Source organism: Tiliqua scincoides, chromosome 6 (genome assembly GCF_035046505.1).
Source record: "Tiliqua scincoides isolate rTilSci1 chromosome 6, rTilSci1.hap2, whole genome shotgun sequence".
In the NCBI taxonomy this organism is placed as follows: Eukaryota; Metazoa; Chordata; class Lepidosauria; order Squamata; family Scincidae; genus Tiliqua; species Tiliqua scincoides.
This window is the reverse complement of record NC_089826.1, coordinates 72,029,680-72,043,095: the sequence shown is the minus strand read 5'-3', so window position 1 is coordinate 72,043,095 and position 13,416 is coordinate 72,029,680. Positions and strand designations below refer to the sequence as shown.

The following is a 13,416-nucleotide window of genomic DNA, read 5'->3' as shown; positions in this document are numbered from 1 at the left end:
TGGGTCTGCAGACATCTAGAGTCTCTGGAAAGTCATTCTGGCACCACCAGGAGTATTGTGACCCACCCTGGAGGATGTGATTGGTCATGACTGTAGAGTTTGGGAACCACTGCTCAGGAGGGTTCTCTGACTATTTTGATGAGAAAGGGTGTGTTTTGGTCCTCTCCATTGCTTCCTTTCCCTTCTGATGAGAAGCAGATAGAAGCAGAAGCTTCCTGTCCCTTCTGATGAGAAGCAGAATAAAATATGCAAAATCATGTCTGCTTAATTTTCAACTTACGCAGGTCGCAGAAATGCAGGATTTCAATTAGCACAGAATACACATAGCTAAATGTAGGTGGAGGTTTTTCTAAAGTTAACTGCAACTGCTAAGCTTGGGTCCCTTCTGGGAGAAAGGCGGGGTATAAATGAAGTAAGTAAATAAATAAATATTACTGCAGTAGTATTCATTTGGCTGTCTACTGTTTTTGCTCCATTTTTCCTTAATCCATAAACTATGACTCCTGTTTTAGAAGTACTATAAATATCATAGTATAAGTATTATAAGTGTAATAATTACTGTTAATAATAAGGGGAAAACTGACAGAGAGAGTGGTTTTTCCAAGGCCACACAATAAATATATGCCTGAAATAGGTCTTCAATCCAGGTCTCCCTGATGCCGGTGTAACTCTTCATATGTTCAGTCACACTGGTTCATGTGGACATTCATGTGCAATCCTATTGATTTCACCGGAACTTCTCTTCCAGTATAAGAATCAGCCTTTACACTTCGATGCCTCACATCATCTGAAAGCACAATAAATACTTCTAGAAAATGTATCGGATTTTAAATGTACTGTATATTCCTGAGCAGGGGCTTAGTTTTAAAGTTTCCATTACAGTTTGTGTTGTAGCTGCACTAAGGGGAACTGCTGTTGAGACATGCAGAGAGTGTAAACTCCTTGCCCAAGCCCACTTGATGTGTTGGACAATGTGTGGACATCCTTTTTTAAGAGGCATCTACCCAATAGTCCATTGTGTATATAGGCCTGCTTTTTATGATTGTTATGTCTCAGAACTGAAGGTTACAATTGCACTAATCGGGCCTACACTCATTTTGTCCTTCATTCAAACATAACTAGTGAGCAGGCACTAGCTGGGATCAAAACAAGCAGGCATGAGCCTAGTCTCTACCACACACAGTCTCTGTGCTTTGCCTGCTCATTAAATGGCAAGCAGGCAAACAAGGCTTTTATGATGGCTGTATCCGTTTTCAGAACAGATAAGGAGTTATGTGTTTGGGAAACAGGTATCAGATGAGCTTTCTGCGCAATAGTCTCTGGTTTAGTTTTGCAAGACAAAAAAAAAAAAGTCAAACAAATTATTCCGAGAAATTATCCTGGCTGGAATCCAAAGAATTGCACAACTGTTCTGCATCCTTGTTGGGTTTGGGGCTTGTATTTCTTGAATAGCAGCTCCTGTGCAATTAGCAAAACTACTTTTGAAACAGGAGGGAGGATTCCAAATGCAATCTGTGGCATGGTAAGGGACTACTGCTCAAAGAAAGGAACCCACTTGGCATGCTCCAACCAATTGGCTCATCTAGAATAACCCTTTGTGTAAATCTCTCAAAGGGTGGCTTTGTTTTATTTCCTCCTGCTCTGCAACAACATGCAAGTATTGCTTTGGTGGGGGACTACTCATTAGAAAGTGTCTTCACAGATTTTAATTCAGATCCCCAAATCCAGATGCTGTGGATTCTTTAGCTAGAGGGCAAGAGTTCAAGCCCCCCCCCCCTTTGAATGTACTCTGAGGTTTTTATATTTATATATAGTTTGAATGATTTTCTAAATGAACGGAAGTTTCTCCATCAACAGTTTGTACCTTTCCTGACATTGCTTCCTTAAGACTGTTGAAAAATCTGAGCAAGCTAGCAAAATTATTTTCTGAAGCAATTCAACACTAAAAAGACTTGGGCTACAATCCTATATACACTTACCTGGGAATAAGTCCCATTGAATTCAATGGGACGTACCTCTTGAGAAGAAATGCATAGGATTGCACTGTTGAATTATTACCTTAATGTTCTTGGCAGATCCAAGTCGCCTATGTTGGTTTAAGGGCTAGACTTGCTTTCTATTTAAATGAAATCTAGGATTTTCAGGAAGCAAAATACTGTGGTTCATACCACATTCTGTGCTTCTCCATCGTCACAGCATATAGACATTGCTTCTTGCAGTGTTTTGCAAAGAAAGCAAATCTAGATAGGCAAAGCCATTGATCAGAAAGAGTACTTGATCTCTTTACGTTAGCCTTATTGAGAACACTGTGCTTACGCATTTCTTTATAAACCTATTTAGGAAATTTAATTATTTATTTTATTTATTTGAGAAATTTATATCCCACCTTTCCCATGCTGAAGCAAATGCTCAAGGCAGCTTATAAAACTCCATATTAGAGTACCCGTGAGTTTTTACAATTGTTCTACAAGCCGCTCGTAGAACCCTTCTGTTCCAGATGGAATCCTTCATGACATGATCATCGTTTCTGGCATCTATACAACATACCCAGATACACACCATGTTTCCCCGAAAATAATACTGAGTGTGTTTTTTGAGAATTGCTGAAATATAAGTCCTACCCCGAAAATAAGACCTAGTTGTGATCAGGGCCGGGGGGGGTGCGGAAGGCATCCTCGGGTGGGGGTGGGTGGACAACGTGACCGGGAACGCTGCACTCCTGCGTGCGCCACCTAGAAAGTGCCTGCTGTGCTGCCTTGGGCAGAGGATGCTGAGGAGGAGCTGAGGCGGGAAGCATCAACCAAGGCAACCCTGACTACCTGGCTCTGAGGCTCTCCACACTTTCCAGGGAGTAAGTCCCATTAACTGTAAAGGGACTGACTTCTGAGTAGACAGGCAGGCATCCTCCTGGGTGCTGAGGGGACACCCTATCCTCACTTTCTAGGGACTAAGTCCTATTAACTGTAAAGGGACTGACTTCTGAGTAGACAGGCAGGCAGTACATAAAAAAAAAAAAATAAGACCTACCCCGAAAATAAGTCCTAGTGTGTTTTTTTGAGCAAAAAAAAAAAAAAAGACAGTGTCTTATTTTCAGGGAAACACGAGTAGGTATATTACAAATGTATCTTATAAGTAAATACATGATAATCAGTGCTTTACAGAAGTGGGAGATGGTCTGTAAATCCAGATAAAATGAAACGTTTTGTTTTTGTTAATGCTTCTTTCTTATTTTGTCATCTTCATAAGACTACTCTGAATTGGGAGAGCTTCCTCCCAGATCACCATTTCAACCTGTTTGTGAAGATGGCCCCTTCAGGTCAGTGAAAGAAGAGAGAAAGAGAACATCCAAGGAACTTCGAGAGCTCTGGCAAAAAGCCATTTTGCAACAGATACTACTACTCAGAATGGAAAAAGAAAATCAAAAGTTGCAAGGCAAGTACACTATTGGTTCAGAAACTTAAGGTGGAAAAGAACCCAAACCATTGGCATGGTGGCTACAACAATAAGGCTGTAATCCTAACCTCACTTACTTGGGAGTAAGACCCACTGAACACACTAGGACTTACTTCTGAGTAGACCTGGTTAGGATTGTGCCCTAAATAAGTAGTCTAGAACAGTGGTTCCCAAACTGTGGGTTGGGATCCACTTGTGGGTCCCAGCGGACCTGATTTTGGGGTGGGTCACCAAAGGGTGATAGAAAGATCAGATAATTGCCTCAAGCTGTGATGTTTTTCAAAAATCAGATACTGTAGCTTCTTATTACCTTGCAAAGCGCTCAGCTCCTGCAGTTTGCAAGCTTGTGTAAAATAGGGAAAGAAATGTTTGAGGGTCTTTTTTCCTGGTTATTATTATTTAGAAATAAATAAATGAATTTTTTTTTTCTAAATATCCTTTTTTAAAAGTCTGGTAAAATTAGGTGGGTCCCGATAATGTCGTTTTAAAAAGTGGGTCCCGGTGCTAAAATGTTTGGGAATCACTGGTCTAGAGGCATTATATAGAATTGTCTTGTGCTTACCCCAAACCCCTTTTTTTCCAATAACCTGTCATGTTTGCCTGATCTCTCTTTTGTTGTACTTTACTCATAGTGTGTTTACTTTTTAATAGCCGTTTTGCTTGTTTTATCAAAGGCAGCTCTTATCCTAGTTCCTGGAAGTGCTGATAAGATGCTCAAATTCTGTCTCCTTTGAACTGTGTTTCTGATACATTTGGATCCACCTGCTCATGTTTAAATACTACTGATCTTGGTGTCTGCTTCCTATTCAGTCTTTCTGATTAAGTCTCCAAGGTGTTGTCCTTGTACTTTAATCCATGCGAAAGAGATGGTTTGAACTTGACTATTGGCAGTCGCATATCATCCTACAAATATTTTAAATGCAGTAGGAAATCTTTAAAGACAATCACAAAACTTTTTGTTCCTTTGAATTACTTTAGGGCTGAAGTATCACCTATAAAAAAGTTCAGTGCAAAATAGGGTGTGTGAGATTGGTCACAAGGGGCTCTTTGGCTCTGGTTCTTCTCTGTACCCCGCACTTAAGTCTGGACTCAAACATGGGGAGAGGGTTGCTGGATTATCCAGTTTTTCTTCCATCTCCATCCCATGGGGCAGCCCTTCAGATTGGGTTTGCCTGTCAGCTTTGCCAGTCCTCAATCAGCAGATTCCTAGGCATTCTAAAGCAACCCTCTCTCCTGGTTTGTTGTCTCACAAGAAATCTCCTCTTGTAAGATGATAAATCCCCATGCTCACAGTTTGGTGGCAAAGCAAAGCTCTTTGCAGTGGGTTGCACAGTTCTTAATTGTGACCCTGCAAGGGTGACCCCATGCATGGTCTTCCCCTCCCCCAGATGTAACTAGACTAGTTGACCACATCTGCACAGTCAGTGAGATGGATAAGGTGAGTTCAGCCACTGTGAACTCCAAATGGTGGGGCACAAAATCTTTCCTGAACTTTTCATGTACCAGCCTTGATAACTATTTAGAGCCTTTCTGCTGCCATATTGTTTTCTCTGTGTGTGGTCCTTGCCAGTTAAAGATCATTTAGCGAGTGAGAGTATAGTCCTGTTCAGTCACTTTACCTTCATGTGGCTCAGTGCATGGTAGTAATGGAGCAACAGCATGCCGGCAAGGCCCACATTGATGGGCAACTGAAGTGCCATCCTTCATATGTACAGCATTTGTCTGAAACAACAAACACTATACCTGAATGTTCTGGGTTTTTGTTCAACATGGGTTTTTCCCACTGCTTACTTGGCATGAGCAGCCTTGCAGTAATGCTCACACTGCCAACATAACGAAAGAACATAACTCAAGGTATTTCAAGAGTTGTGGAGTCTTAGTGAATTCTATTATTTTTAGCATGATCAGGAGCTAAGCAGATTTTAAAAAACACCCCTAATTCTTAACTTGCATACCCTTTTCGGTAAACCAGTATACAGTTCTGTTTTGGCAACTTCGTCCAGGAAAAATGGTATTCTCCAATCCAGTGGCTGGACTTGCAGTGGAGGACTAGACTGCACTCTCCTGTAGATTGTCTCACCACTATCATAAATCTAAGTGCTGTTTTGATGATGCATTATGCTATTAAATTATCAAGGTGACAGCATTCTTGTGATATATTGGAATAATACGTCCCAGGAATGACTCTGTGGTGGTAATGTATTATCACAGCAAGAGCTTGTTATACGTATATCAAGCAGACATCATTAAAGTGATCGCTGCTATATGATACATTACTTTTTAAACTTCATTCCAAGTTACATTGAGAGTCCAAGGAATACTTTTAATGCCACCCTTTAAGGGGGAAAAAAACAATCACAGTTCTTTATAACTTTTTACTTGTCTTCTCTCTCTTTCTTTTTCTTTCTTTCTCCATTGCCTGAATTCCTGCAATTCCAGTCTTTTATTCATCTGCAGAGATGTAATTTGCCTATATCCTCTAAATCAGTGGTTCTCAAACATTTTAGCACCAGGACCCATGTTTTAGAATGACAGCCTGTCAGGATCCACTGGGAGCAATGTCATTAACCTGAAAGTGATGTCATGGCCGGAAGTGACATCATCAAGCAGGAAAATTTTTAACACCCCATAAGACAAAATCAAATCAATTACAGGTTGAGTCTCATTATTCATGAGGGTTCAGTTCCCAGAACTCATGTGGATGGCAAAAAAAAATGGACTAAAGCAAATGAATTTAAAAAACAAAGTTCCTTTGCTAGGTAATATAAAAACAGCTGTGCTGACCTTTGTGATGTAAGAAAGAGTCATTAAGCAGACAATCCTTCAATCAGTCTCTCTCAAGGTGCTTAGAAAGGTTTTGCTCCTATCCCTCCCTTCACCAATGCAAAGTATCTTTCTTTCAGTGCTCAGGGGGAAGGGAGGAGTCTTGGGATGAAACTGCCTGAAGAGAGAATGACTGATGGATTGTCAGCCCGACTCTCTCTCTCTCATTGTTAAATCTCATTGTTAAATCTCTCTCTCACTGTTATCCTTTAATTTAAAGGGCCCTTCTCACTGCATTGAGAGAGAAAAATCTATGGATGATTAGGTTATACCTATAATGGCTATCATGACTGTCTCTATAACAGTAAGAAAAGTGGTTTCTTAAAACTGTGATTTTAAAGGGGTGCATTTTTCCCCATCTCCAGGATCAGCACATTCCTTCTCATTTGCAGTGGCCATTTGTGTTGAGTCAAATCTGCGTATAAAAAAATCCGTGTATAACAAGGCTTGGACCTGTAATTGAATAAATTACAAGTTTACAATAAATACAGTACAAGTTTCAAAATTTATTTAAAATAATGAAAAATGCTGCTGACCCTCACACGCAGTTGCTGATCCCCAAATTTCCTGAAGGCTGAAACCCAAGAGTAAGCCCCATTGACTATCATTGTTAAAAGCATATACATAGCAGCCGGTTAAAAGTACAGATCTGTTACATTTCCCCAAATGCAGTCACATATCATAGTAGCATCAAGTCTAATATATTAAAAATAAAATACACATTGAAATGAATGGGGACCCACCTGAAATTGGCTTGTGACCCATCTAGTGGGTCCCAACCCAGAGCTTGAGAAACACTACTCTAAATTAAGCTAACCCTTTTAGGACACTTGTCCAGGATATCTCCTTGTATTAACCTTGCCCATCCATCCCTTGACAACTGTGCATGGGAACTTAGGATGGGAATGCAGCTACCACACTGGTACCTCCGTCCTAGCTTGAATGAGAGTTCAGCAGCTAAGGTTGAAATCCTCTGTGTGACCCAAGAGAGGGTTTCACAGCATATTCTCTCCTTTTGTTAATATCCCCTTTTAACAGGCCAACACACATTTTGCTTCCTTAAACATTACACCAATTCCTGGGTACATTTGGGGTGCTGATTGCAAAAATGGTATCCGTTTTGCCCTATCACATCTAATTTTGGAGATATAGCATAGTTTCATTGGTGAATGGTTCAAGCAGCTTCCTCATGAGGAAGCCATGGTGTAGGCAAAACGGATGCCATTTTTGCAATCAGCACCCCAAATTCATATCAAACCACCATAAATTTTGGGAAAATTTTTTCTGACCCTCAATTTTGTAGGTCTGTGCTATCAGCCCTGACCCCACCCTGAGCTTACTCACATGAGGCTGCTGTGGAGATGAGAGGCTGCACAGGTCAGCTATTCACATAACTGCATCACACCCTGATTTGAAGGTTAACTAAATTTTCAGCCCCATTGTAAAGCCATGTGTCAAGTCTGCACTATGTTCCATATGTAAACAGTACAGATGGCAGTGATAAGATGCATGTTTTTAGCACTTACATGCAGTAAACAGCTAGTAAAGGCAAGCCATGTGATGCCATTTGTTTTTTAAATGCCCACAGTTCTCACAATGTGGTAACACAAGGCACATGAATCACAATATTATCATGTTTCCATGTCATTTTCTTTCCCTTTCAAAGCTACTGCGTCTGCAACATACTTACCTCTTTTGACTGTGTTGGTTCATTAGGTAGATGTTTTCAGCGAGCTGTCTTAAATAAATGTTTAAACACTATTTGTCTTATAAGGGGCATCATTAGCATGAGTGTCTTTAATTCTTTTTGCCCAGCTTCTGAAAATGATCTGCTAAACAGACGTCTAAAGCTTGATTATGAAGAGATCACCCCATGCCTCAAAGAAGTAACATTGGTCTGGGAAAAAATGTTGAGCATGCCAGGAAGATCAAAGCAAAAGTTTGACATGGAGAAGATACATTCTGCTGTTGGGAAAGGTGAGTTTTGGTAATTAATGTAGGATGCAAAGATGTATACAGTTGAACTATCAGAATACGTGTTTTAACAGATTGAGTATATCAGTGTGGTTGTCCATCATGGGTAAGTAGCAGTTTGACCATTCTCTTTAGAGAATGTCCTCAGAATATTATTATACAGGTTGGACATCCCTTAACCAGAATTCCAAAATACTGCGTATTCTGAAATACGGAACTTTTTTGAGTGCCAACATGATGCCTCTAGTCCCAAGCACTTCAAATAAGAGGTGTCCAACCTGTATTGATGTTGTGCCATCAGTGTGCATGGTGCTTTGCAACAGAAGAGAGGACTTTAAGAATAGACTTGAGAAGTATGGAGATTGTCATCTGAAGACAGTGCACAGACTTGTTCATAATTATCATTTTATAGAAAGCCGACTTAATTATGTAGGATCATTCCCTTTGTCAAAATGGAAACAAGGATTTCATCTAAATTCTCAGTTGGGTAGATCTTATTCCAAACTCCTCCACAGTATACTTTTAAAAGTAGTTTCAGTTTCAGTACCTTTATTGGCATACAGTTGAAAGATCATTAAACACTTTCATACAGCTAAAAAAAAAATTATTTTTCTTGGAGGATTCTGCTCTATTGCAAGCCTTATTAGCTTCCACTGACCCTAACACCATTTCCCAGATAGCCACATTTATCTCGCAAATTGTGGCATCTAATCTGAAGCATGCCCCCATTTCTTTGAAGTCTCTGAATTTTGGGAGTTAATTGCAAGTTGGTATGTTATAAAAGTATATATGGTCTGAAGTAGCACTAGATCAATGCAAAGGTTTAGTGTTAATATGCTAACACTTCCAATAATTGAAAATACACAATTGAGAGTTTTTTTAAAATCCTCTTCTAGGCAAGTTTTTTATTTGTGCTATTTTAACTTAGATTTCTAAATCTAAAGAAACAATTTAGTAGAGTGATAAGTCTTTGGAATATTTTTTTTCTTTTGCATTCCATATGTAAGCTAAGAAGCCAGATTCAATGATCCCCCTAGGATAGCCACGACTGTACAGCCACTTCCCATCAACAGTTTAAGTAAACATAGCAACTGTACAATTCTCACAAAGACCTTAGTGATTGTGTCACTCTGATACCAGTCATAACATTGTTCTCAGACAACTCTCAGCAACTGCCCAGGCAAAGGACCAAATGGGATGCTTTAATGTCAGCATCTGTCGTGTTGGAACTCTGTCTATTTAGCGTCCTTACTCTGCCTACACATACAGCCCTTATGGTTATCTTGTAGCCCACTAGGCAAGCTTGCCCCATAGTTTGAGAAATCAAGATGTAGTCGATAATTGTTGCTAGATAAAGATGCATATTATTGAATAAAGTTGGAGACAGATTGGTCTTTTCCTAGTACAATTATAAACAGTCATCCCCTTTACAAAGTTATTCACTTCCTTATTTATTTATTTTTTATTTTCTTTTGAAAAGGAGTTCCCAGGCATCATCGGGGTGAGATCTGGAAATTTTTAGCAGAGCAATACCAGCTTAAGCATCAGTTCGCTAGTAAACAACAGCCAAAGAATACACCTTACAAAGAACTCTTAAAACAGTTAACCTCCCAGCAGCATGCAATACTTATTGACCTAGGTAAGTCTATTAAAAAAAAATACTCTGCAGTGGATTATATAATGTTATGCTCTATGGCGACAGGGCTTCTTATAACTCAGTCCTGAGCTCTTGGCACTGGCCTTGTGCTGGCGCTGAGTGTCACAAACATGCCATAAGGCATTCCTGTGACTTTCAGCGCCAGGTCAGTGCTGGCACCAGCTCACTGCCAGTCCAAACTGAGCCCAGGACCAACGGAGCTCCCCCCCCCCCACATGCTGCCTGGAGCAAAGGAAGATCTCCGGGTGAGGGAGAGGTTTGTTGGGGATGGGGGGAAGGCATTCTGAGGGAGTGGAAGGAGCAGGGCGGAAGGGGGCAGGTTCGGTGGAGCACTACTACCCTGGATCCTGAACCCCACGTCAGGCCTTCCAGCCTGACAAGGGACCTGCACCCTTGCCTGGAGGAAGGGGACAAATGTCCCCATCCCCTGAGGAGATGCTGGTGGCTGCCTGGCATGCATAGGATGCAGCAGCAACCATTTTGACACCACTGCTCCTCATTGTGTGTATGACATTCTACTTGCTTATTTTAACTTGATTATGAGAACAGTGCAATCGCTTTTTGGATTTTTTAAATGGATAATAGTGTTAGAATTTGAATGGTTAGATATTTTTTCTCGGAATATACAGTATTGTTGGATTGTGCTTCCTTTCCATAAAAAGCTGCAAAATCTCACTCACATTTACTTTGAGTAAATACTTTGCCAGTTTCTTGGGCTTTTTCTTAGGGGGGAGCCTCTGCTCAGAATGCAAGGGAAGATGCAAGGGAAGGCATCAGGATGCAGGTCTCTTGTTGTCTTGTGTGATCCCTGAGGCATCTGGTGGGCCACTGTGAGATGCAGGAAGCTGGACTAGATGGGCCTTTGGCCTGATCCATCGGGGCTCTTCTTACGTTCTTGTGTGCTGGAAACTCTTTCTCCTTCCTCTAGAGTAGGTGTGCCAAACATAAGGTCTGCAGGCTGGATGCAGCCCCCACAAGCTCTTTATCTGTCCCTTGAGCTTCCCAGCATCACCGATAGTTGCTCGCAGCTGCTGAGCTGTGCTGACGTGTCACTGCTAAAAGGGTGACCCACATAATAACTAGGCTATCCCATATCTTGAAAATACAATCTAGATTTGTGCATTTTCTCTTCTGTCATTTGCAGCTTAGTGAGAAAAAAGGCTTATTTCTGGTCATGACCTGCTAAATGACATCACTTCCTGCCTAATGACATCACTTCAGGCACTCAGTAGAGATTGTGAATGCTATTCAGCCCTCTGTATTAAATGAATTTGACACCCCTGCTTTAGAGTTTGCTAGAAAAGAACATGTAGAGCATGTTCAAGGTTCCTTTCACAACTGAGTCCATACACCCATACACATCTCTTATATGATGTGTAATGCTGATGCATCAAACACATGAAACTGCAGCCTTGCAGATGACTGGATTTTATTCCCAATTTTTCCAGTGAGTGGGGGCTTCCAGAAATTTCTGAGCCATGGCACCGTGTGATTAAAGAGGTTAAGCACTGTGCTCCTTCCTTCTTCCCTTCACAGGGCTTTTCCGTTCTGAATTTCTTTTGCCCATTCCAGTTAGTGCATGCTTTCATAGTGACTTATTGGTACCTCTGCCAAACAGGAGACTTTGAATAGGGCTGTTCAGTGTGTGTTGGAATGGCTCCTGTTTTGGGCAGGGAGGATACCGCAGTGCAAAGCAAGCTGCCCTTCCAGTTAAGAAGCAAAGCACGCTACATCTGCAGAAGCACTCGGTTCCCTGCCAGCCTGGGCAGTGAGTAGCCAGATCCAGAAATCAAACACAGTCTTCCTAGTATGCTGTGCCGCAAGCTCTAATCTGTGTGCAGAAAGCCTTAGCTTCAGGCTTTGCCTTTTTTTTAAAGTGAAGGCTCTGATAGTATCTGGCAAGACAACATACCTCAATACAAATTAAAGGGTGGGGTGAAAGGGAGAAGCTACAAAAGACACTTTAGCTACACTAGAAGAAAGCAGGAATTATCCTTTCTCTTGACTATATTCTGGCTTCTGAGAGCCAAAAATGATTCTGACGCTTGCTTGCTTGCTTGCACTCTCTTTTTCTCTTTGTGCTTCCAAACGATAAACTTTCCCTGTTCCTTCCGAAACAGTTTTAGAGGCTTTATGCATTTAGTGTGATAATGTATCATAGTAGAATTTTATAAACAAAAGGGTTTTTTATTATTATTAACATAAGAGGAGTTTTCCAGTTTTCTTTATTAACTTGGTTATAAGGAAGCAGGGATAACATATCTGGTTTGATAGGTGCTTAAGAAAGCCTTTTATTGCAGAACAATCCTAGCAGAAGTTATGATCAGATGAGGAATAGGTTAGGGGCCAGACAACATGTTTGTCTAAAAAGTATGAAGAAAAGACATGCCCTGCATTAGATTGTGTGGGCTACTACTTTGCCTTGTTTGGTATATATTTCTATTCCCTTCCATCAGTTTTCACACTAAGGTTTATGAACTGGCGTTCATAACCTGATAGATGCCAGGATATATTTGGAACTCTTAAAAAGTAGCCTGCAAACCAGTTTCGTCGCACTCTCTGTTAATTAATGTAGCTTTGTTAAATCAGATCTCCATGACAGGTCAAAATACTTACCGTTTTTATGCTCACTCACTATAGGTATCAGTAGAGAACTACTCTAACAGCCCAGTCCTATTGCAGATTTGGCTTTCATGCAGAGGCATTTACAACAGTGGAACAGAGTTCCACTGTCGTAAAATGGCTGCTGACCCAGTGTGCAGGAGGTGGCAGTGTTCCGCTATCGCTGATGGACCCTGTTGCACCCACCAGAGAAGGCAGCAGCGGGGAGGAATGGGGGTCAGGGAGGCTGTGAGAGGGAGTGGATCTGGCAATGATGGCACACACCAGCTCCTATCCCCAATTTGCAAGCCTCCTGCTCCCTTTGACTCTTTGGACTTGCACCAGCTACAGAGACTCATTGCAGAGTGGGAGGCTTACAGAGGGGTAAGGGAAAATAATTTCCCATTCCCCTTAAAAACCTCCTGATTCCCCCCCCCCCACACACACACACTGGGTACAGCACCCCTGTTTTTGTCTTGGCTGCACCAGTGGGGAGGGGGAAAAGATAGGATTGAACTCCTAGTCTGAGATGGCTGTCTGAGCTGCCATATAGGTCAATTACAGCAGCAGCAGCAGAATATGGGGAGCAGAAGCTCAGCACCTGGGACAGAGACCAAATAGTATATCTCCTAGGGACTGTTTTGCTAAAACCTCTTTCCTGCTAGTTGCTGCTAAATCCTGAAACTCTGTACTACAGAATATGTAGATCTGCCAAGACTGGAGGGGAGGGGAGGAGAGTAGAGAGTTCTTTGACAGTCTTCTGGTCTAAATGGAAGAGATTAAAGCCGGCAACTTCTCCCTTGGCCGTGCCATAGAAATAGGCATAGGCAACACAAAATGTGCCCCAAACCATATCCTTCCTTCATTTCTCCTGCTGCTGCTTTTAAGATCCATAAGCCTATCATGAA

General features: G+C 41.4%; 1 protein-coding gene across 4 annotated transcripts in view; it reads left to right on the top strand.

Annotated features, from left to right (window-relative positions):
- The window catches only part of TBC1D1 (TBC1 domain family member 1), a 109,730-nt gene that overhangs the window by 79,467 nt on the left and 16,847 nt on the right, over nt 1–13,416 (top strand). For 3 of the 4 annotated variants that reach the window (XM_066631704.1, XM_066631703.1, XM_066631702.1), the window contains 3 exons: nt 3,247–3,432; nt 8,092–8,253; nt 9,731–9,889. In XM_066631704.1, the coding sequence (XP_066487801.1) occupies nt 3,247–3,432; nt 8,092–8,253; nt 9,731–9,889 (507 nt within the window). Of the gene's footprint in view, nt 1–3,246; nt 3,433–8,091; nt 8,254–9,730; nt 9,890–13,416 lie in introns of those variants that run through there. The other variant, XM_066631705.1, reaches the window with a different exon arrangement.